Source organism: Rhamphochromis sp. 'chilingali' (genome assembly GCF_963969265.1).
Source record: "Rhamphochromis sp. 'chilingali' genome assembly, chromosome: 18".
Lineage (NCBI taxonomy): Eukaryota > Metazoa > Chordata > Actinopteri > Cichliformes > Cichlidae > Rhamphochromis > Rhamphochromis sp. 'chilingali'.
In genome coordinates this window covers 17,948,717-17,969,862 of record NC_137945.1, presented here as the reverse complement: position 1 = coordinate 17,969,862, position 21,146 = coordinate 17,948,717, and the positions used below count along the sequence as shown (strand labels likewise).

The window sequence follows — 21,146 nt, the reverse complement described above, 5'->3', positions numbered from 1 at the left end:
GATCCTTTTTATGGTTTTAAAATCTTTGATTTCTTTCATTATTTTGTTTTAAATGAAATACAGTAAAATGGTGAGAGATGCAGAAAAGGAGGGCTCACATTGCATTACATGCACCGACATGCATTTGAAAGTGGAGTGTAACATGAATTGATAGAAATGGGACCCATTAAGGGTAAAAGCAACTGGAGAAGTGGAGAGAATAGAAAATGGGAGGAGAGAGAATTGAAGAGGAGGAGGAGGAGGAGAGCAAACTGAGAGTGTACAGAAGCATTACATCATTCCTGACCTCATTAGGGCTTTTCTCTCTCCCACCACCACCGCCACCCCTCACTCTGTTACTCTCTCTAGCTTTCCTACATATCCTGTCTGCTTCTAGCTGTGATCAGCTATGTGCGGCTGTCTATATTCGGCTGTACTGAGATACTATTTAAATAAAATCTTCCAAGATGTAAAATAAATAAATAAATAAGAAGTGCATTTGGGCATAACCGAGACGAGGCTGCAGTCCTTGAGCCGTCTAGATAATTTGTTCTATCAGGCATATTTGGCAGCCTTCTATCTGTAGCAGCAGTTACATGCCCAACAAATACATGTCATTGTCAAGTACAACATTGAAACAGTGCTGGTGTGCTGCTTTCCTGCTGTACAGTATGTCATGATCAGGGGATCCAGTGATTCTGTATGTGCTGCACTCTGGTGGACAGTTGCAGCTAGTGCAACTTATTTACTCAAAGTCCCTCAAGCCTCGCTAGAAAGTGCCCGGATCACTTTTGTGAAATTGTAGTTTCTTTTTGGTTGTTGCTTATTAATGCTTTGACAGTTGTTGTTTTTTTTTAAAGGGTGTGGGTTGCCGAGATGTTTTACTGAGCTGCATTATTCAAGAGTTCCTGTTATTGTGTCCTCCGCATCTGTGACAGAAAGATAAATACACGCCATGCCAGTGTTGTGAAACGGACACTAAGAAGTTTATTCTTTTGTGGTTCTTCCAGTTCTTTTGTTCAAGATCAGGTCCACAGCATGCCCTTGTGTTTGAGTGTGTGTGGAGAAATGAAACAGAAATTGTATAGAGAGTCCAGCTGTGTATGAATGCAGCTTCAGGCTGCAAAGAGTTGGCTCAGTACAGCTGTTTACAGTAAGGAGGCAGAGAGGAGTTCAAACAGTTGGCATTAGCCCGACTGCTGCTTATATCTGCTCTACTGTTTTACTTTGGCCGGACAAAGTTTAAGTAGCCACATGTTTTCTGTATTTGTTGTTTTCTTAGTTCAGTGGGAGTAAAATTTTGGATTTAAAAGTAGAGAAGTTGTAATAAACCTCCTGAAAGAACCACTCAGCAAGCGCAAAGTAGAATGAGAATCTGGGAAGCTAAGTCAAAGTGAAGTCTGGCCTAGATTTGATGTAAAGTGCTCCATTTTTTTTTTCTTCTAGTTATCCTGTTTTATAAACAAGGCCAATCCCACTGAAAGACACCTCGTGGAAGTTTGCTTTCGGTAGATGTGCTTAATAATAATTTAGATTTGTGCATTTACAGGTGAATGAGTGAAGGGTTTCTTAATGGGAGCCTTAACAGCAAATTTAATTCACTTTTTTCCCCCCACTTGTCTATCTGTCCTCTAGTCATCGGAGCTGGATGACATCCTGAATGACCTGCAGAACGCTCAGCCACAGCTCTTCTGTGAGCCGCGGCCTGTTTCGTTGCCCAGTCCCATGGACAAACAGAACATCATCAATGACATCCTGCAGATGTCCGAGAGCAGTCCTGTCATGGCTGCACAGCCGCAACACCGGGGCCTTGGGCCCGGCATGGGACCCACTAGTGAGTCCCTTTCTTTGTTTGAAAAACAGAAAAAAGTGCACTAACCACATTGTATATTCATAAAATACTCCAATGAGCATGCAGGAATAAGCTGCATTTATTCCTGTCTTCAGACTTTGGCGGTGTTCGACCAGGCCAGCCAGGAAGGGGTTTGTCTGTTAGAAGTGTGTCTCTGGACGTGAATATGTCCCCCCAGCAGCCATCATTACAGTACCCCATAAGGACCACAAGCCCATACACTGTTATGCAGCAACAGCAAGGCATGGTGGGGAACCATGGCATGATGGGTAACCAGGCTGCTATGGTCAATGCAGGTAGGTGTGATGGTTATGATTTGCAGAAGCTTGTATTTGTCTGAATGTGTGTGATACTGCCTTCACACCTCACTATATCCTAAAAAAATGAATTAAATCCATGTTTAAATGCTTGTTTATGCTCAGATTGCTGGATGAAAATATTCAGTCTGTAAGAGTGGCTTATCTTGTTACTGTGCAGGTATTTAGCTACCAGAAGCTTTGTTTTAGTTTTGTAGTCTAATGATAAATCACATTTGAGCAGGCTTTAGCTGCATGAAGGAAACCCTGAAACATTGGCCGTCTTGCTCGGAGGCTAAATCTTGAGATCATTGTTTCTCAGATTACATAGCGCTGAATGTGTTTCCTCAGTTTAGATTGACTGTCTGTAATGAATCTCTTTTCAGTTTTTGACAGGTTTTTGTGAAGTGTGATTTCCACCTTTCAATCTCACAACAGCCAAACAAGTAGAGACAGAAATGTATTTTTCTTCTCCTAGATAACTGTGGTAACACTTAGAGCTGCTCCTGAGTTCTGAGGAAGGACTTCGTTCCTCGTGTGTGTCGCTCACCCTTTAACGTATCATGCCATGGCACTGTGACTCACTTCCTGTGACAGGAAACAATCACCCACACTGGCACAAAGTTCTCTGACTGCTACTCCCACATATTAGTCTTTCCTCCTTATGTAGCATCATGGGGGCAGCGGGCATCTACTGAAATCTGTCCTGAGATTTTTCTCATTGGTTCTTATCTTCGTGTGTGTGTGTTCCCCCAGCACTGATGGCTCCAAGTGGTCCACGGCCAGGCATGCAGCAGCAGGAGGGCTGGGTAGGCCCAGCTTCTGCACCTCCTATAGGAGCGCCGGGCCCTGGCCATCAAAATGCCATACAGGGCAGGACGGGACCCAGTGGTACTCCCATGAGGCCCAACAGCCAACCAGGGCCCCGACAGATGATGCAGTCTCCAATTATGCCTAATAGTAAGAGCGCTGTGTACCAAAAAAATACATATTACAATGTTTTAAATGCAGAAAGAACCACACTGCTGGTTTTCAGACTGAGCAATGCAATAAAGCTATTTCCCAGCCCCTAAGAGAGTACCAGATTCTCCAGCATGTCAGTATAGAAACCCAGAACAAAATTACTTGTACTTTGTGGAAATTAGATCTGAGTTGTCAGGTGTGATCCATCTAAAACTCCTTAGCAGATATCTACTTGTCATACTTGTAAAAGCTGCCATCTAGTGGTTAACCACAGTGCAGCACATGGCGTTAACTCAGATCTGCTACCCTGCACGTTCCTTTATTTTAAAGAGTATTCACTCTTGATTCATCATGACCCATAAGTACTTCACTGTCTAATATTTAGCCAATCTTTTTTTTTTCTTCTCTATTTAGCCCAACCAGATATAGACATTGGAATGGTTGGTGACCATTTCTCACAACAACAGGCTCCACCCAACCAGACGGCCCCCTGGCCAGACAGCATGATGCCAATTGATCAGACAGCTTTTGTAAACCAGAGCAGGTAAGCTCATTACCAGCGTAGCTCAGTGGCATAATTTTACACAGTTAACATTTTTATTCTCATCAGACTTCTATATTTTTTAATAGTTTAACTGTTGGTCTAAATGTTTGCTGTGGCATATACAAGACAATGTTTTTAAAATATTTGTTTGTCTCCTCTTCGCTCAGGGCTCCACCCCAGGATGATCTGCTGTGCAATACAGGGCTCAGCTCAAGTGATGGCAGTGCAGTGGACGAGGGGGCTCTGATGTCTCAGCTGTACACCGCACTAAAAGACTTTGATGGCCTGGAGGAGCTCGATCGTGCTCTGGGGATCCCTGCTATGGTAGAACAGGTGGGATTTCCATCCTGCCCAAACCTACATTATAACATTCTTGGTTTTTAAGTGATGTTTTATTATTTTTGTTTGTGGTGCTGCATTTTTTTTAATAATATATGGCTGCCTGTTTCAGAGCCAATCACTGGAGCCAGACCAGTTCCCCCAGGAACCCTCGGTGATGTTGGATCAGAAGCCCCCCATGTACACCCAGCAGTTCGGTCCCCCAGCATCACACATGGCACCGAGAGGCTACCCTGGTGGCCCCATGCAAGAGCCAGGTTTCCACCCGATGCCTGGCCAGATGGGTCCACGGCCAGGTTTCCAAATGATGCGAATGCCGGCCCGGCCAGGACTCAGGCCTACTGGAGTCGTCCCCAACCAGCCCAACACACTACGACTGCAACTCCAGCACCGGCTTCAGTCACAGCAGGTGCACATGAATCTAGACTGTCCTGACACTGCTGGAAGTACTCTTGCTCACTGATTCTTGACTCTACTATAACCTCTCTCTTTAGGATCGAGAACACACGGACAGGAATTGTGTTTTTATCCTTGAGGGTGACATTTTAGCAGCTTCGATGACAACATAGGAACTTTTAAATCTACCTGCCACGCATTAGGCTTCCAGTGGACTTTAGCCTAATTCTAATGTAAAACTATAGATTATGTTATTTTCAAATCCTGATTAACAGTGTCTTCATAAAAATTAGATTATTTAAGGGTTTTAACCCTCCAGGGTCATGGATATAATTGGCCATTTTTTCCTACTTTTAATTTACTTTATACTTTTAAAATTAAGTATAAAGTTGAAATTATTTTTTTAAACTATGAAAACCACAAATATGTTTAATGCATCATATTCATAACTTGAAATGCAAATATAAATTGTTGTTTGCTAAATTTGTACACAGGCATGAAACCTTCGAGGTGTGTGACTCCTGTTGTCCACCTGCAGATAGCGTGTACATTTCAATCTGCCTTTGGTGGCTTTTTGGCCATTTCTGATATTCAGTAGTGGCTTCATTGACACACAACGAGCGGCCTCATTGTTTTGACACACACAAACAAAAACATGACTACACTACACACTAACTGTAGAATCCAAACATGCTAAATGTCTCGAAACTTGCTATTTATATCGCTCTCTTTTGCCATTACTTTCATTTTTTTCTCCTTTTCCTTAGCAACCAAATACCACATGTTGCCATAGAAGTGTGTGATTGGTTGATGTGATGTATTTTTCCACCAATAGGAAAGGTGTCTTGTTTTTGTTTTGTTTTGTGTTAGTGCTTTGAGGGCTTTCCTTGAAAATCCTGTTTGTTTGTTTGTTTGTTTGTTTGTTTTTGTTTTTTTAGACACACAGCATCTCCGTCAGCTACAGAGGGTTAAAAAGTGTATATTTCTCTCTGTAACAACCATTTTCCTCTGTTTTTTCTTCCAGCAGAATCGCCAACCAATGATGACTCAGATGAGCGGTGTGTCAAATGTGAACCTACCTCTTAGAACTAATGCTCCAAACCAGGTATATGCCCACTATCATTACATGAGCCGCCTGCACAGACATGTTGTGACTGTAGGTAGGGTTCATCTCTTTAATAGCTTGCAGTAAATTAAAGGCTATGATGTCAGTGTTGTGTAGACTTGCTTTTTGTAGATGCTGTTAGTGGGGGTTTTTTGTTTTGTTTTTTATATTCAAACCACCTCTCTTACTTGAAGGGAACCATCAATGCTCAGATGTTGGCACAACGTCAGCGGGAGCTGCTGAGTAATCACCTGAGACAGAGGCAGCAGCAGCAGCAGCAGGTGCAACAGGCCCAGCAGGTCCAGCAGCAAAGGAGCATGGCCATGAGGGCTCAGGGCCTCAACCTGCCTCCCAACATGGCCGCCGGAGGCATGAGTAACCCTCGGAATCCCCAGGCCAACCCCCAGCAGCTCCCCTACCCGCCCAGCTACGGTACCAGTACAGGCCTGGCTTCGTCACCTCCCCCTACCAGCTCCTTCCCCTCTCCTCTCTCCCCCAGCCTGCCCTCTCTTACCCCCAACCTCCACCTGCATGGCACTTCCTCCTCTTCCTCCACTCCCTCCTCCTCCTCACAGATGATGATGGGAAACACAAACATGATGGGCGGACAGTACGGGGCCGTACTCAGCCCCCAAATGCAGCACAGTGCCTTTCAGTTTCCCAACTCAGGTACTGCTCCACCACCCCAGCCAACCACACACCTCACCCTACACCTCACCCTACTACCTGTGTTCGTGTTCGTATGTGTGTGTTGATGTGACCACCTGAGCTGCTTCATGTGCTTTTTGGTAGCTGCTATCATGCGATTTGTAACTTTATATACTGATGACTAGAATAATCAGCTTCCATTGCATCATGCAAATCATACTTAATATTCTCCCCTTTAAAACGGAATAACTTGTGAGTAGTTGTCTGTAAGTGTGGCCATATGTCTTTATTATTTTGTGCGCTGTCCAAAAAGGGTGACCTGGCTATTCACTCTTGCTCCACCAGGGGACACTAGAAGCACAATAAAGCATTATTTCATGCTCCACACTGATGCCAAACTCTAAATATTGTGATCAGTAAGGACATGAATCATCTCTGGTACCTGTCAGTCTAACAGCTTGACATGCAGCCTGGGTATGATCTATATAATTTGGTAATCTGGTTTGTTAGAGAACTTTTTATTTATGGCTTGTGGGTGCCTGCAGAGCAATAGTTTCATCTCTCTCTCCCCTTTCTCCCTCCTGACCTATCTCCCAATCCATTTTCTTTCTAGTTCTCTGCCTTCTATTTGTCACATGCATGACGGAAATATAAATTTTGGCTAATAATTCTGGAATGGGCTATTATCGCGTGAGGTGCTCGTCAAAGTGTTTTGTCTTTATGTGGCATGTTTGTGTCATTTGCATGGAGTCGACTACACTTTCTTACTCATTGCATTGGTTTATTAACAAGTCTCCGTGGGTTGAGTCGGGCTGACCTCTTTTGATCCACAGGTATGAGCCAACAGGCAGATGGAACATTTGGAGGTCCCGGCACACCACAGAGCCCTCTGCTTTCACCCCGCATGGCCCACACACAGTCCCCAATGATGCAGCAGGGCCAGCAGAGTGCTGCTTTCCAGGGTTCCCCTGACATGAATGGATGGCCGCAGGGTAATATGGGAGTCAACAGGTAAGGATGGCTGATGCACCTCATTACAGCATCAGTTCATGTTGTCAACTCGAGTTCTATGAATATATGCGTAGCTATTTTTAGGAAGGGCTCGTGAGGAGATTCATGATTATCAACAACATTGTTGATATCCATAGAGAGTATTGACATCCATTATCCATAGAGTTGTTTGTACCACTTGTTAAAGATGAAAAACTTGCCAGATTTCTCTGGCTGACCGAGCAGGTCACACCCCAAAGTGAGTGTTGTCACGTACTTTTCTTTCTGCATTCATATTATTGATTTTGTGTTTACTTACACAACTTCTCTCTCCTCCGCAGTATGTTCTCGCAGCAGCAGGCATCGCCGCAGTTCAGCCAGCCGAATAACAGCAACATGTACAACGGCAATGGCATAAACCTCAACAACGCGTCACTGGCCTCCAACATGGCAACCAGCAGCATGGGCCAGATGGCCGGACAAATGAGTGTCACGTCCATGGCCTCGGGTCCCTCACCTGGCTTGCCCTCCATGGGGCAAGAACAGGTAAATACTTTCAGGCCAGTCCAGATACATTGGTCCTTTAAATGAGACAACATTAGGAAGCTTTTTTATTTTTTTTTCTAATTGTTAGAGCAAAAATGGTGAAACTTGAGTGGTTTAGGAAATACCCACTGGTGTTTCTCATCCTTTCACAGTCGGGCATCATCGGGCTTGGCCTGACCGAATTAGAGGTGTTCAGGGGCTCCTGTAATATCCTCAGGGTATCTCTTTACAGTCGTACTCTGTAGAAATCAGTTCCAGGTTAACTGAATGGACCCCACAAAGTTTTACACAGTAATCAGGGGACCAAGAAATACTAAAAGGCTTTTCTCTCCACTCCTGGCTTCTACTATCAGTGTTTGTCTTATCATACGACCCCGAGTGTTTGGGTACACTTACTGAACCAGCAGGCTAGTGAATAATTTAGTTGTTTACGTAACTCTTCTTGCTGTAGTTCTGCTGCATAACTTGAACTTAGAGGTCAGTGATGTAATTAGCAATGTGCACTTCCAAGCCGGAGCGTTGAGACTGTAGACGGCTAAAGACGGGTATGCCGATCAAAGACCAGCCTCTGTCAGCTGTGGACTCACGAGCTGGTTGGCTTAACATGGAGAGCTTGACTCCTTAAGGCCTCAGATCTGTCAAATCGCCACAGCCTTTACACACATTCAGGAGAGTGACCCTACGTCATTAGGAGAGGTGAAGTCATACTTGCATGTAGATAAGCTACTTCTCCCACTCACTAAATGTGAAAATGTTTTCACTTTGGCAGCACTTAGTTGCTGGTGTTTATCATTGTTTTAATGTTGTCCAAGTTAATCCTTCTTCCTTTGTCTCACTGGTATTGTTAGCTTGGTATATGGAAAGCACTGTTGTTGTCCGCGATGCTTTTAAGCCAATAAAGGGCCATGAATATTTAACCAAGGGGCTGCCATTCGATGTCTGCACTTGAGACTGTTGTAACACACCAGTATACGTGTCACTTGATTTATCTCCCTTGCAGGATTATAGAAAAATATTGGCACTTAGATTATTTCAATTATTTACTGTTTGCCCATTAGTGCAGGCATCTGTGATTTACCGACTTGTTTTTGAGCCGACGATGCACTCCGCTCTGCAAACAAGTTTAGGTTCTGCAAGTTCAAGTTAACCAGTCAGATGTGCTGCTGTTGAATTGCGGATTCAGTAACTGCCTTTCTAGTTGGGACTTACAGTGTGCTGTTTCTCTGCAGAAATACTGTTGACCCCCATGGAGCTACTCACCTGGACCTCAGTGATCAACCTGGCTCAAGAAGCGCGTCGGCCCTTTAATTATTTAAAAAAGAAAAAGAGAGAGAGAAAGAAAGAAAACACGTAATCAACCGACTGCCCCTTGAACCAGCCAGGCCGTGCCCTGACCCCCGACCCCTCGCCCCTCCCCAGCTCAAGTTTGCCGTCTGTCCAGCTGGATCCCACTCAGACACTGGCTGGGGAAGGATCGCGGATATCTGTCCCAACAAGCCTAATCCTCCTGGAGGGAGAGCCTCGTGACGAGCCAGTCAATCTGCCTGTCCACCTGCATTCACCGTAGTGTGACTTACTGTAGGCCTCCTGGTGGGGTACACTGACTTAAGGGGGCGGCAGTGGGTGGATTTTGTTCGGATGAATGTATTCCTCTCAGTGGACAGCGGCCATTTACAATCTCATCTCGAAAGATCACATACACTGATTTCTTCTCTTCTCTACCCCCGGAGCCCCCTTTATTCTCCACCCCCTCCCCCAACCTCTGGATCGTTGGAGAAATTTCCACATAGTTCCGAATGGCAGCAAATACTCCCAAGTTATGTTCACACTTATGGATGGAGCTCAGACACTTAGCCGATTTTGCCTTTTTGCTGTTCTTTATTTTATTGTTTTTGTTATTATAATTATTATTATTGTTGTTGTTGTTGTTTTTTTAGATTTTTCCTATTTGTTTGTTTCTGTTTGTATTTTTGTTGTTGTGAAAATTTAAGATGTAGAGTGAAAAATATGGTGTTTAGAAAAGAGAGTGAGAGAGAAACTGAACGTGGGGGGGAAGAAAACACTGCAGAAGACTGGTTTGAATGGTGAATTCTAAGATTAGATTAATTAAAGAGGTTTTATATAGTGTATAAAATTAAGTTTTATTTTCTGTATAGATTCATTTTAATTATTGTAGATTATTCTTTATCTTAGTAGCAAGAAGAATAATATTTCTAAAATTGTGAAAGAGGCACTTCTTTTTATAATTTTAACAGCAATGGTTGTATTCTTTCTGAGAAGATTCTTCTATTAACCTGAATGGTGGATTTTGCTTTGGTCATGTAGTTTCAGAAGATGTCAAAATCAAATATAGTTTGAAATTAATTACAGAGTTTGTACATAACAATAAGTAAAATCGTTTTCTTTCCTATTTATTTTATTCCCTGGGGCTTAACGTCTCTCAGCCTGGTCCCCAACTGCCTCCTGAAGCAGAGCAGTGTTTTGGGGGGAGGGGTTGTGTGTGTGTGTGTGTTTTTTGAGGAAGTGGAGGGAGAACCTTCACCTTCTTAAAGTTCTGGTACAGTGCAGACAGGGGTGCGGGCGGGAGGTAGGGAGGGTTGTAAATGGGTGTGCTGTGTATACAGTGTACAGATTATCGCTTGCTTCTCTGCCTTTAGCATAGAACACAACAAAAATAAATAAAAGAAGGAAAAAAATCAATTCAACACAGCCATACACTAAAAAAAAAAAAAAAAAAAAAAAAAAGATAAAGTGTGCTTTCTGTGTTGTCTGGAGTGGAAAAATGCTTCATACAAGCTGCTAGGTGCAAACTGTTCTGTGTGTTGTAAACAAGCAATAACAATTACTTGAGAATCTTTTGGTTTGGTTTTTTTTGGTTTGGTTTTTTTTTGTAATTTTTGTACAGTTTCCTGGGAAAAAAGGACACGTTTTTCCTCTGCGTTTGGATGCAGTATTAAACACAGTTTTTTATTGCAGTTTGTACCAAGAAAGTCTACATCCACAGACACACACACATACACAGCACACACACACAGCGTTCCTATTAGATTATGCAGCATAGGCTGAGATCTGGAGAGGGAGTTAGTTTGTGGTCCCCATATTGACACATGCCCTCTCTGCCTCCAGCCGTTCTTCTATAGCAGAGGTCAGAGTTAAGACTGCACGCTTCACAAGAGCTGCTCTGACAGACACTTAGCCATATTTTATGACCTCAGGCAGTTAGTTCACCTATAAAGTGTTCAGTAATGACCTGCTTGTTCTTGTGCCCCACCAGATGGGGGGGGTTGGTTTGGCCTTCACAAGATCTAAAGCGAGTCATCTTCTCTAACCTCAGAAGATTTTCCTCAAAAAAAAAAAATAAACTTTTTATATTGACTATTTTAACCCAGGACAGACTTTGAGCAAGCCAAATAATCTTCACATTTCAATTGGATTTCTGAATTCTACTCATTTTCTTTTTATTTATTTATTTTTTCTAAGTAACCATTTGATGGTTACCATGGTTTGGCCCACAGGAAAAACAAGAAATTTATGATGATGTCACTCAACAGGGTCTGATGTAAATGTTACATCATAAAACAGGAAGAGAATCACTCTGAATGTATTGTCCATAAAGGCCTAAGGATGTGACTGGTGGTGCATTGAGGTGTGGACAACATGTGCGGTTACACCGTGCTCTTCTCGGTGTTTCTGACGTTATCCATCGTTGCTTCTTTTTCCTTGTTTTTTCCACTTTTAATTTCTGTATGAAATTTGAAGCTGTAGCAATTCAACTGTGGAACAAAGGAAGCCTGCATTAACGCTTTGGTTGTTCTGCAGGTGCTTTTTTTGTTGTTCTAGTTGTTGTCGTAGACCTACAGGAGATCCCACCTTTTTGATAGATGCTGTTTTGATTGTACAAGGAAAAAAAAAAAAAGATGCGGCCGTGCAGAATCAGCCTTTTGAGCCATTTTTAAAAAAGGAATCACAGCCCTTTGCAAAATTTCCAAAGATTGTTAAGATTTTAAAAAGACTTAAAGCCATGTTGGTAGCAGTGCATTTTTTTTCCTTTTTAGCACTTATAATGAGGACAGGAGCAAATAAATGATTTTTGCCCCTCACAGATATCCAGGCTTTGGACCCATGAATCAAAAATATTTTTTTCCTCTGTAACTTATGGTTTTGAAGAACTTTAAATGCCCTTTTGTATTGTCTGCCAATTTCTTAGAGCTAAGATGCAACCTTGAAATGCTAAAAACCCTAGCATAATGCCTTAGATTTTGTCCGTTCTTGTACATTACACCGCTGTCTGTATAAATTTGTATAATGACTTGTGTACAATATTGAATGGGTGCATCATTGTTCAACTCTTCTCAGCTGCTGGGAACTTGGTCACGGTTCTCCTTTGCTCTCTGTTCCGTGTTGGGTCATCTCCTCGCCCTCCGCTCACTGTTTGTATGGACAAAGGTGATGATACATAGGGATACCGAAGCAATATGTAATATACTCTATGGACTTTCTGAAGAAAGCTTACTGTTGTGTTTTACCCCCCTCCTCCCGAGATATTTTTTCTGCATTGTTCACGAGTCACACTGTATACCCGCATCGATCATTGTACCCCTAGTGTGTGAGCGTTTTATGCAAAGTTAGATATACAAGAGAAGTTAAAACCACAGTTATGCAAGTTGTGAACTAATATGGCTTCGCTGATGCTATTTGCCTTGTAAATAAAGAATTCTGTTATTGCATTATTTAATCGAGCGACTCTTATTTCATTTCCCAGCGCACGAAGATTAGTGTTCAGGTTTTGTTTTTCTAACTGAAACATAAAAAAGTTATTAGCTGGCTACTTAGTGACATCTTTATTTAGTTTTTCATAAACATAACAAAGTTGAACAAATATATTTCAGTATATGATAAGCTATTGTAAATGTTATATAATTGGTAGACTTTTTTTTATTAATATAAAAGATCGCAAGTCATCGAATCGCCAAAAGTTTCGAATGAAATATTTCATTCGCCAGTAAAAACTGAGCTTTTTAAATGGTTTTATGAAGCTGTAGGCCTCTTATGTTTGTTTTATTTTTCCAAAAAAACACAAGAAGCTCCGCTGATCTAGAGCACAAGAAAATTGCCTGTTTAAAATTAGCAATAAAAACCTTTTATAAAAAAGCAAACAACTTTACATTTGCACTTTACTGAAGTATTGATGGGGATTGGGTTAAGTTTTTTTTCTGTATACAATAAAGGTCGGAGCAGTGATCTAATAAATGCCTGGTCATTTCCCCGCTATTTTTTTTTAAATCTCTTCTTTATTTCTAGCGTCTAAGTGTGAAGCACGATAATCCACTCCACGCCTCGTGAGCAAATTGAAATCTTAGGCTCGTTCTCATAATCGGCCTCACTGTGGCAAAGAGAGCCGACTCCGAAGTGCAAAGAACACGGGGGTGGGTTGGCCCTGAGAAAATCTATTCCTATGGGGTGGGTGGCATTGAAATGCATGAGGTTGAGCTGACTCCTGGCCAATAGGAGTAAGGAGATAGCTGTATACGGCATAGGTGCCCTCAGATGACCACAGAGCAGCACATCCTCTCTTAAGTTTCGGCTGCTCCCGGCAGAATCTGAACGTTTGTCTGCAGTGTTTGATTTTACAGCACGGGAGGTTGATCAAACTCTGGCCTGTGGGCATGACGGACACATCGCCCGCGTGAAGCTCCTCTAATTGTTTTCAGAAGGTAAGCTTCTTTATTAAAGTTCACAAAATGTTTGTAGCGGTCCGCTTTAATTTCAGTCATCATTTCACATGATTCATATTTGTTTGTACCTTTAAAAAAGTAATTTTAAAGCCCCCCCCAGCGGGCATTACGCACTCCTATCGCGACCCTATTTCCCTTCATACAGCGGGCTGATTGTAAAAGTCATTAAAAGCTTCATTAATGTTGACCTCTGCTCTGGCCAGCGGTTCTTTAATTAGTGTCATGACCCTGATTTGTCTCTCTATTTACTGGCTGACTGGTAAACTGTTCCTAAAAAGCACACCATCATGCAGTGGGGTCATCTGAAAAGCCTCTGATGAACATTTGATGTGTGGCTTGTGTGTGACCCTTCAGCTGGAAATAATGCAAAATCGGCTGTCCGAGTTCACTGCGGATTGCTTTCCCCCTTTATGTGCGCAGTATTTTCATCTGTCGCCGACAGTTTCATTGCTTTTCATTTTAAAAGAAAAACACTGCGAACCTGTTGTAGATTTCAATTTCTTAGCCATAATCATCTGCAGTTTGTATCAGTTCCACATTTAACCAGAGGGTTGCCAAGCTTCTTAACACCTTTGGAAAAATCTTAAAATATTTGGAAGAAATGCTCATAACTGGAGAGCGAAGTAAAGTCTTACGTTCATTAAAATAATCAGTTCTGGTGGGTTCGGCCTCTTTTGATGTCCTGTTTCCTTTTTTAGATTTCTTACATTAAACTTTTATGACTACACCCCCTCCCCTCTACCCACGCTCCCACTTGCTTCTATCTCTCTTCCCCACAGAAGGCTACATCATCTTCTCCATTTGACCCTTTGCCTCACCTCCTGTGCTGTCATGTCGGTGTCCCTGTCCAGCATCCCTGTAATGCTGAAGGAGAAGAGCTATCCAGCCGGCATGCTGAAGGGCAGTCCTGCCCGCGGCTTCTACCCAGCTCCTCTCCCCGGCCCTCATCACTATGTGGACTTCTTCCCGCGTACGCACAACCTTCTCCACCCGCTCAAGTCCCTCGGTCGTCTGGTGTCGGACGCTCAGGCTTCCCTGCCGCTCAGCCTGCACGGCGGGGCCACTCCCTTTCTCGGCCAGGCCGGCCACAACGCCTCGGTCCTCCACGAACACATGTTGAGCGCCTCCAGCATCCCGTATCTGAGCCAGATGTTGCCCGGACACCCACTCTACTCCAAACCGGAGGAGCTGGCTGCTGTGGTGACCGAACACGCCGCCGGTCCGCTGTCTTCAGACTTCAGCAGCCCGTCCAGTGAACGGTCTTCTTCTGCTCCTACATCCGCCAACACACCGCCCAAGGAGAGCTTCCTTCGGCTCCGGAGCACGGACCATTCCACAGAGAAAAAGGGCGCATCGTACAACTTCAGTGAGGACGACTTGTTCACGGTGCTCTACGGATACTCCGGCAGCCAGGAGCGTAGCGTGGGTCACGCCATATCAGGAGTGGCCCTGCCGGAAAACTCAAGTGAGAATTCAGATTACGGACTATGGATTAAAATGACTGGCGTTTCATTTTGTTTGGTGTGCGATAATAAAAACTGCCCTTGATTTCACGCTATCCCCCAAACATAAATGTTTCCCTGTCACTACTATTATAGCCGAATATAACACATCGATCAGAATCTTTGTAATGCAGTTAAAGATGAAACACTACTCAAATACTCCCGCTCAAATAGTAACGATAAACCTTTTTTATCTCCCTATTTTGTTCACATTTGTTTGTTTTCTCTTTAGTTTCTGACTCACACATTTTCCCACTGGACAAAGAAACTCTTGAACTTCCAGAGGGTAAGAAGCCACCATTTTTATCTATTTATTTATTTGAATCACCTTTACGTGTGTCCTTGATTGCATGATAGAGTAATGAAATCTGAGACCGCTTTGGCTCTGTGCTGCAGGGTTAACCATTCTCCAGGCATCCTGGGGAAACGCTTCGAGCTGTGGTGTTTTTGCGGATAAACGCAGTATTCCTAAAGGCGCCCGTTTTGGACCTTTCCAAGGAAAACTAGTCAACACAAGCGAAATTAAAATATACGACGATAACACCTTGATGTGGGAGGTAGGGTGGTGAATTGTCTCCTCACAGTACTGGTCTTTATCTAGATTTTTTTTGTCGATACTTCTAATACTTCTAACACACCCTGCAGGTGTTTGAGAACGGCCGCCTCAGTCACTTTGTGGACGGAAGAGGGGGATCTGGTAACTGGATGTCTCTGGTGAAGTGCGCTCGCTTTCCCGAGGAGCAGAACCTGGTTGCCGTGCAGGTCCAGGGCCAGATATTTTACGAGGCCTGCAAGGAGATCACGCCAGGCCAGGAGCTTTTGGTGTGGTACGGAGACTGCTACATCCAGTTCCTCGGGATCCCCCTCACACTGAAAGACCCTAGAGAGGACAGCAACGCGGTGCCTCCCTCTGAAGGTCAGGATTTAATCTTCTTCAGTTTTTTAATCATCATACATATATTTAGTGTTTTTGTAAAAAAAAAAAAGTTTTTCCCCAGATTCAAGCGAAGGCTTCAAGTGTGACAGATGTGGGAAGGTTTTTGCGTACAAATACTACAGAGACAAACACCTGAAATACACCCGCTGCGTGGATCAGGGGGACAGGAAGTTTCCGTGTCACCTCTGCAACAGATCTTTCGAGAAGAGGGACAGATTACGGATCCACATCCTCCACGTCCACGAGAAACACAGACCTCACAAGGTACAACATCCCTGCATCCGTCTTGCTTTTGTGAGGGATTTCCACACAAACCTCCCTTTACATGGTTGTGGTCTGTGAAAAGTTTTAGATGGTGCTGAAAGAACAGCTCCTACACTGCGTCACAGGGACCTTCAGATTTTTATTGGACGTAAAAAAATAAAAAAAAATAATAACATTTATATGAGACTTGCATTTTGTTTTGTTTCTGAAAAGCGAAAACAACTCCGAAATGTATTTAAACCCATTCACAAAATGAGGTTAGGTTCTTTTTAGCTTTATTTTGAGCTTAATGCATTCGAGTGACACTTTGTGTATGTGAATTTGCTGCAGTGCTCGGTTTGTGGGAAAAGCTTCTCCCAGTCCTCCAGTCTCAACAAACACATGCGCGTGCACTCGGGTGAACGTCCGTACAAGTGTGTCTACTGCAATAAGGTAAGAAGCTTTTTTTGTATTCTTTCTAAAGATGGGTTTGGCTTGACAAAGACGAGACCGTTTGACAATTGGCTCGATGCTGAAGAAAAATAGGAATAAATCCTGGAATTCGACTTAATTGCTGGTGCCAGAATAGTTTGAATACGCCATGGGTGTGCTGCCAAAAATAAATATATACAAACAAAATAAAATGAAAATCTTAGAAACATAAATTGTTTTACCAGCAATAACGACACTGTCCTCTGAGAGGTTTTTCCCAACCTGCTTCTATTAGACCTGCAGGCTTTCTACTCGTTCCTCTTTAAACCATTTCGGGTTTCCTCCTGTTACGGTGCATTTGGCACGCGCCTCTCCTTATTGTTCCTCGCGGAGGGCACGCTCTGCATAGACACTTACATGCTAATTATCGCCAGATGTACACCCACCCCTTTGTCTGCCAAGATTATACTTTTATTTTATGGCCCTGGAATGAGCAGAAGTTTTTTTTGTTCTCGATATCCTTCCCTTTTTATGCGGACTGTGGACGTTTTGTTCAAGCTGTTCCCCTTTCTCCTTTATTTCGACTATTTTAGCAATGTGGCACGAGCCCAAAGGTTTTTGCCGCCTTTGAGCACTAGGCTGCCCCTAAAAATGCCACAAAAACAGGGGGAAAAAATCCTTTAACAAAAGTGTTCACGAAATGTTAAGGAGCATTAAAAAAAATCAAAAATCAAAACTTTTTCTGAAAAATATTTTTTTAATGGCTCCTGTGAAAAAGGTAACTGTTAGCTTATAAAAAAAAATAAACAACGTTTATCTTGCCTTTAACTTGACAACTGAAATTGCGCTTATTTACCCAGTGTTTTAAACTCCACTCTCCCAGGCCTTCACTGCCTCCAGCATTCTGCGCACACACATCCGACAGCACTCCGGTGAGAGGCCCTTCAAGTGCAAGCACTGCGGGAAGGCCTTCGCCTCCCACGCCGCCCACGACAGCCACGTCCGTCGGACGCACGCCAGAGACAAGCCGTATCCATGCGAGCTGTGCGGAGTGTCTTTCCAAGAAGAGCAGGAGCTTAAATACCACATGAAAAGCCACAAAAGTAAGCGCTCGATTTAAAATACCCGCATGGGAAGTGTTTTAGGCTAACAGCATGGCATCAGGTGTTTATTTTATGGGTTCAGACGTTTTTATGGGTGCTGTCTAAAGCTTCATTACAGTAGAGCAATTGAAGCAATCGAATATTAAGAGGAATAGAAGTTCAGTACTATTATTATTATTATTATTATTATTATTATTATTATTAATAATAATAATAATATTCCATAATAAAATTAACCTAAGACAGTTGAAATATTAATTAGCTTTGCTACAGACTGCTGTCATTGGCAATGCCCTTAAAAAAAAACTACTGCAAACTGCCAAACTAAAATGTTGCATACTTTTTTTTTAAACTACATATTTTCTGGTATTTTTCTTCCCCGCAGAAAGGCAAATCTTGGACAGCACCATTCTCCCGTCTTCTCCGGAGAGAGGATTGCAGGAGGAGTCCCTGTTTCCGCTGAAGGACCATCAGAAGAATAGCGGACAAAACTTTCCTTACAGCGGCTTAACAGTTTTAAATCCAGAATATCGGCCCTGGAACTAGACTCCACTTTCTTCTGTAAACATGACTGATCCTGTGATATATTCTAGATGATTTGAGACAGCACAAACACAGCGAAGAATCTTTACGCAGTGTTTGTGGTGAGACTGTGAAACATGAAGGTAAATTTGTTGTACATGCCTATTTAAATAGGTAGATAATAACTGGATAATTTGAGCTGCTGGGCAACTGTGTCCGCGTCTGTTTATATATGAACATGTTGTGTATTGTCATATGGCTTAAAGCTTCTCTACTATTGTTGTGCGGGACAGTTTTGATGCATTGTAATGCCTATTATTGTTATTATTATTATTTCCTTGCGTCATCTACCGCTTCAAAAGCAAACCTATTTTATCGCTGTAGATTTGAGTCGATTTGTGTATAAATGTACCCCCCCCTCCTAATTTATAATGTATGATAATGTTTTTTACTGTAATGTTAAGCTGCCAGAAAGCAACTACAAGAGTCGTCGTTTGTTCACTTTGAGCGTCCACTTTTTCATGGTTAACCTAAAAAACAAAAATCAGCGCATGCAACAAGAGTGTTTTTGCTCTTGTTTATTTCCGAATGTAGAAAATGTATTTCTAAAACGAATAAAATAAATTAACATTGCCCACACTGTGCACTCTGGCTTGTTAATAGTCTTAAAGGGTTTTTTTTGTTTTTGTTTTTTATGTTTTCATGATGAATAAAACCTTTAAACAGTTGTTATTTACCATTACAACCAAAAAGCAAGAGTTTTATTTTATGTAAATTAACATAACTGCATCTCAACATGCCTAATGCAATCTCCATTCCCAATTCCAGACATGCATCCATCCAGTCAGGCACATGTCACTCCATATGCATTTACAGTCTGCCGAGCTTTTTTTTTTTTAAGCCACATGATGAATTGGATGCGTCATGCTCACAGTAAAAATGAACAAACCCCACAGGACCAAATGAATGACAATGAAATGAAGCAGTAAGGGTCATTTCTCCACACACAAAGGCAGTCGCCATGACTGACATCTGCCCTCATGCTGGCACAAACTGTCCCACATGTGTTCCCCTGAGATCGGATAGATAGAGAAAAGTGTGTGTGTGTGTGTGTGTGTGTGTGTGTGTGTGTGTGTGTGTGTGTGTGTGTGTGTGTGTGTGTGTGTGTGTGTGTGTGTGTGTGTCTGTGTCTTAGGGTTAATTTAAGGAAAGCCCCAATTGGTAGTGTGGTGGTGGCAACAGCATGAGGTCTGACAGATGACACAGTGTCCAGTCTTTGTCTCTGTGCTCTGTTATGTCACCTTTAACCTCTTGGCTGCCATCCTTCAAACTGTTTGGAGGAGTAATATCAATCACACTGCAAAGGTAGGTTCAAGTAGAACGTAGAAGAGGAAAACTATGAAGCAAGACACTGAAGAAAGTGAGCGAAAACACATCACGAAGCACAACATTTTACAAGTGCCAGTAAAACAAATTAGACATTCAAAGTTGCCATCAGCTCAGAGCAATTAAAGACTGAAAATTAGACTTCCTCCTGGGTTGTCTGCAGAGATAAGAGCAGTAAAGAGATTAGCAATCACTCCAGCCTCTCTGTTTATTTTCTATAATGGATGGACAGCAGTCGTCAGGGTCAGGGGTCACCTCCTTACTCAGTGTTTAACAGCCTCCCTCTCTCTTCAAATAGCCAAAATATGGATGCTTGAGCAAGTCTAGATCAACCTTCAATGGACTAGCCCCTCCCACGTATACAACCCCTCAAGCCACCATGAATGGGCCCACTGTGAAAAGACAAGATACTCCCCTTTGTGGTCTTCCAGGAGCAAAAGGGGTGGAGGAGAAGGACGGGACAAGAAACAAAGACAAAAAGAAAGACAGAAGGAGAAAAGCGAGAATGAGCTGCCAGAGCTGAAATACTGAGATTGTTAGCATGCTGTGCTAAAAGACTGGTTTTACTAGCGCCTCTGTGATTGGCTGATTTAGAACTCAGCGCTAAAGCATGGAAGAATTTTTATTTAGGTTGTTTATGTGGATTGATTTCACACTTAACCACCTGGCAAGCTAACAGGGCCCTCTAAAGGGCAATTCATCGGCTTCATCTCTGTATTAATGTGATATTAATGATTGGAGGAGTGGAGTTTTTATGGCAGTTAATTCCCTCTGAGGTTGAAGCAATAGAGCATAACATTCCACAAAGCAGTTTCAATACTTTGATACTCTGTAACACTCAAATGCGACCCGTAAGAGTGCAACATTCAGTGGTATGATTCAAATATTGAGCTAATCATGCATTTACACTCATGATTAGCTCTTCTCTTCTCTTCTCTTCTCTCATACAGAGCTGAGTAGTCAAATGCTCTGATGTATTAGCTTCTATCGATTGCCTAATAGCTGTCAGTGTGTATGTGTGTTTGTGTGTGCTGTAGTCTGATGTCGAGGCTAGCCGTTGCTCCAGACAGGCCTCAGATCTTCAGCTGAGTGGACTCTTAAAATACAACCACAGCAGCTCTGCGTCCATCTGTGCCTGAGCCTGCGTCAAACCACACAGCAACTCACTGATGAAAAAGATACATGAGAACTTTAAAACATGTTTCTTCTTGTTCTTTACAAATGGTCAAAGTTTAGTTTTGATTGCTACTGCCCCCTTCATCCAGCGTTTACCTGATTGTCTTTTGCATTTCGGTCAAAATATGCAATTTATGCACAAAATATACACAAAAGAAAAAGCTGACAAGGGTGACTTCCTGTACCACCTCTTGCCTGAACTCTCTTAGCCAATACAGTTCAGTTTTATTTCTATAGAGCTAAATCACATGTCACAGGTTCAAGGGGCTTTATATTGTAAGGTAAAGACACTGCAATAATACAGAGAAAACCCCAACATTCTGACGACCCCCTCATGAGCAAGCACTTGGTGAGAGTGGGAAGGAAAAACTCCCTTTTAACAGAAAGAAACATCTACACCAGTCAGGGAGGGGCAGCCATCTGCCAGATTATTAATCGAGATAAATAATTGA

General features: G+C 42.6%; 2 protein-coding genes across 9 annotated transcripts in view; both read left to right on the top strand.

Annotated features, from left to right (window-relative positions):
• Positions 1 to 11,755, top strand: part of ncoa2 (nuclear receptor coactivator 2) — a 63,907-nt gene extending 52,152 nt beyond the window's left edge. For 3 of the 7 annotated variants that reach the window (XM_080864978.1, XM_080864976.1, XM_080864977.1), the window contains 11 exons: positions 1,615 to 1,813; positions 1,927 to 2,127; positions 2,884 to 3,087; positions 3,505 to 3,634; positions 3,802 to 3,967; positions 4,086 to 4,382; positions 5,394 to 5,474; positions 5,669 to 6,143; positions 6,956 to 7,133; positions 7,454 to 7,658; positions 8,888 to 11,755. In XM_080864978.1, the coding sequence (XP_080721104.1) occupies positions 1,615 to 1,813; positions 1,927 to 2,127; positions 2,884 to 3,087; positions 3,505 to 3,634; positions 3,802 to 3,967; positions 4,086 to 4,382; positions 5,394 to 5,474; positions 5,669 to 6,143; positions 6,956 to 7,133; positions 7,454 to 7,658; positions 8,888 to 8,899 (2,148 nt within the window). In that variant the 3' untranslated portion in view covers positions 8,900 to 11,755. The remainder of the gene's footprint in view (positions 1 to 1,614; positions 1,814 to 1,926; positions 2,128 to 2,883; positions 3,088 to 3,504; positions 3,635 to 3,801; positions 3,968 to 4,085; positions 4,383 to 5,393; positions 5,475 to 5,668; positions 6,144 to 6,955; positions 7,134 to 7,453; positions 7,659 to 8,887) is intronic. The other 4 variants (XM_080864980.1, XM_080864979.1, XM_080864981.1 and 1 more) reach the window with 4 other exon arrangements.
• Positions 11,756 to 13,176: 1,421 nt separating this feature from the next.
• prdm14 (PR domain containing 14) lies at positions 13,177 to 18,797 on the top strand. Of its 2 annotated transcripts, none has more exons than XM_080864923.1 (9): positions 13,177 to 13,372; positions 14,176 to 14,858; positions 15,128 to 15,181; positions 15,292 to 15,452; positions 15,541 to 15,811; positions 15,894 to 16,096; positions 16,427 to 16,528; positions 17,391 to 17,610; positions 17,996 to 18,797. In XM_080864923.1, the coding sequence occupies exons 2-9, from the start codon at positions 14,225 to 14,227 to the stop codon at positions 18,154 to 18,156; spliced, it is 1,806 nt and encodes a 601-aa protein (XP_080721049.1). In that variant the 5' UTR covers positions 13,177 to 13,372; positions 14,176 to 14,224; the 3' UTR covers positions 18,157 to 18,797. The 2 variants fall into 2 exon arrangements, with proteins under 2 accessions (XP_080721049.1, XP_080721048.1); XM_080864922.1 differs by having other exon boundaries at positions 13,178 to 13,372; positions 14,173 to 14,858.
• Positions 18,798 to 21,146: the final 2,349 nt, after the last annotated feature.

Excerpts from the sequence above, each read along its gene's own strand:
- prdm14 (XM_080864923.1), top strand. The coding sequence starts at position 14,225 with ATGTCGGTGTCCCTGTCCAGCATCCCTGTAATGCTGAAGGAGAAGAGC. Across the intron at positions 15,182-15,291 it reads AACTCTTGAACTTCCAGAGG|GGTTAACCATTCTCCAGGCA; the intron begins GTAAGAAGCCAC and ends TCTGTGCTGCAG. Across the intron at positions 17,611-17,995 it reads CCACATGAAAAGCCACAAAA|AAAGGCAAATCTTGGACAGC; the intron begins GTAAGCGCTCGA and ends TCTTCCCCGCAG.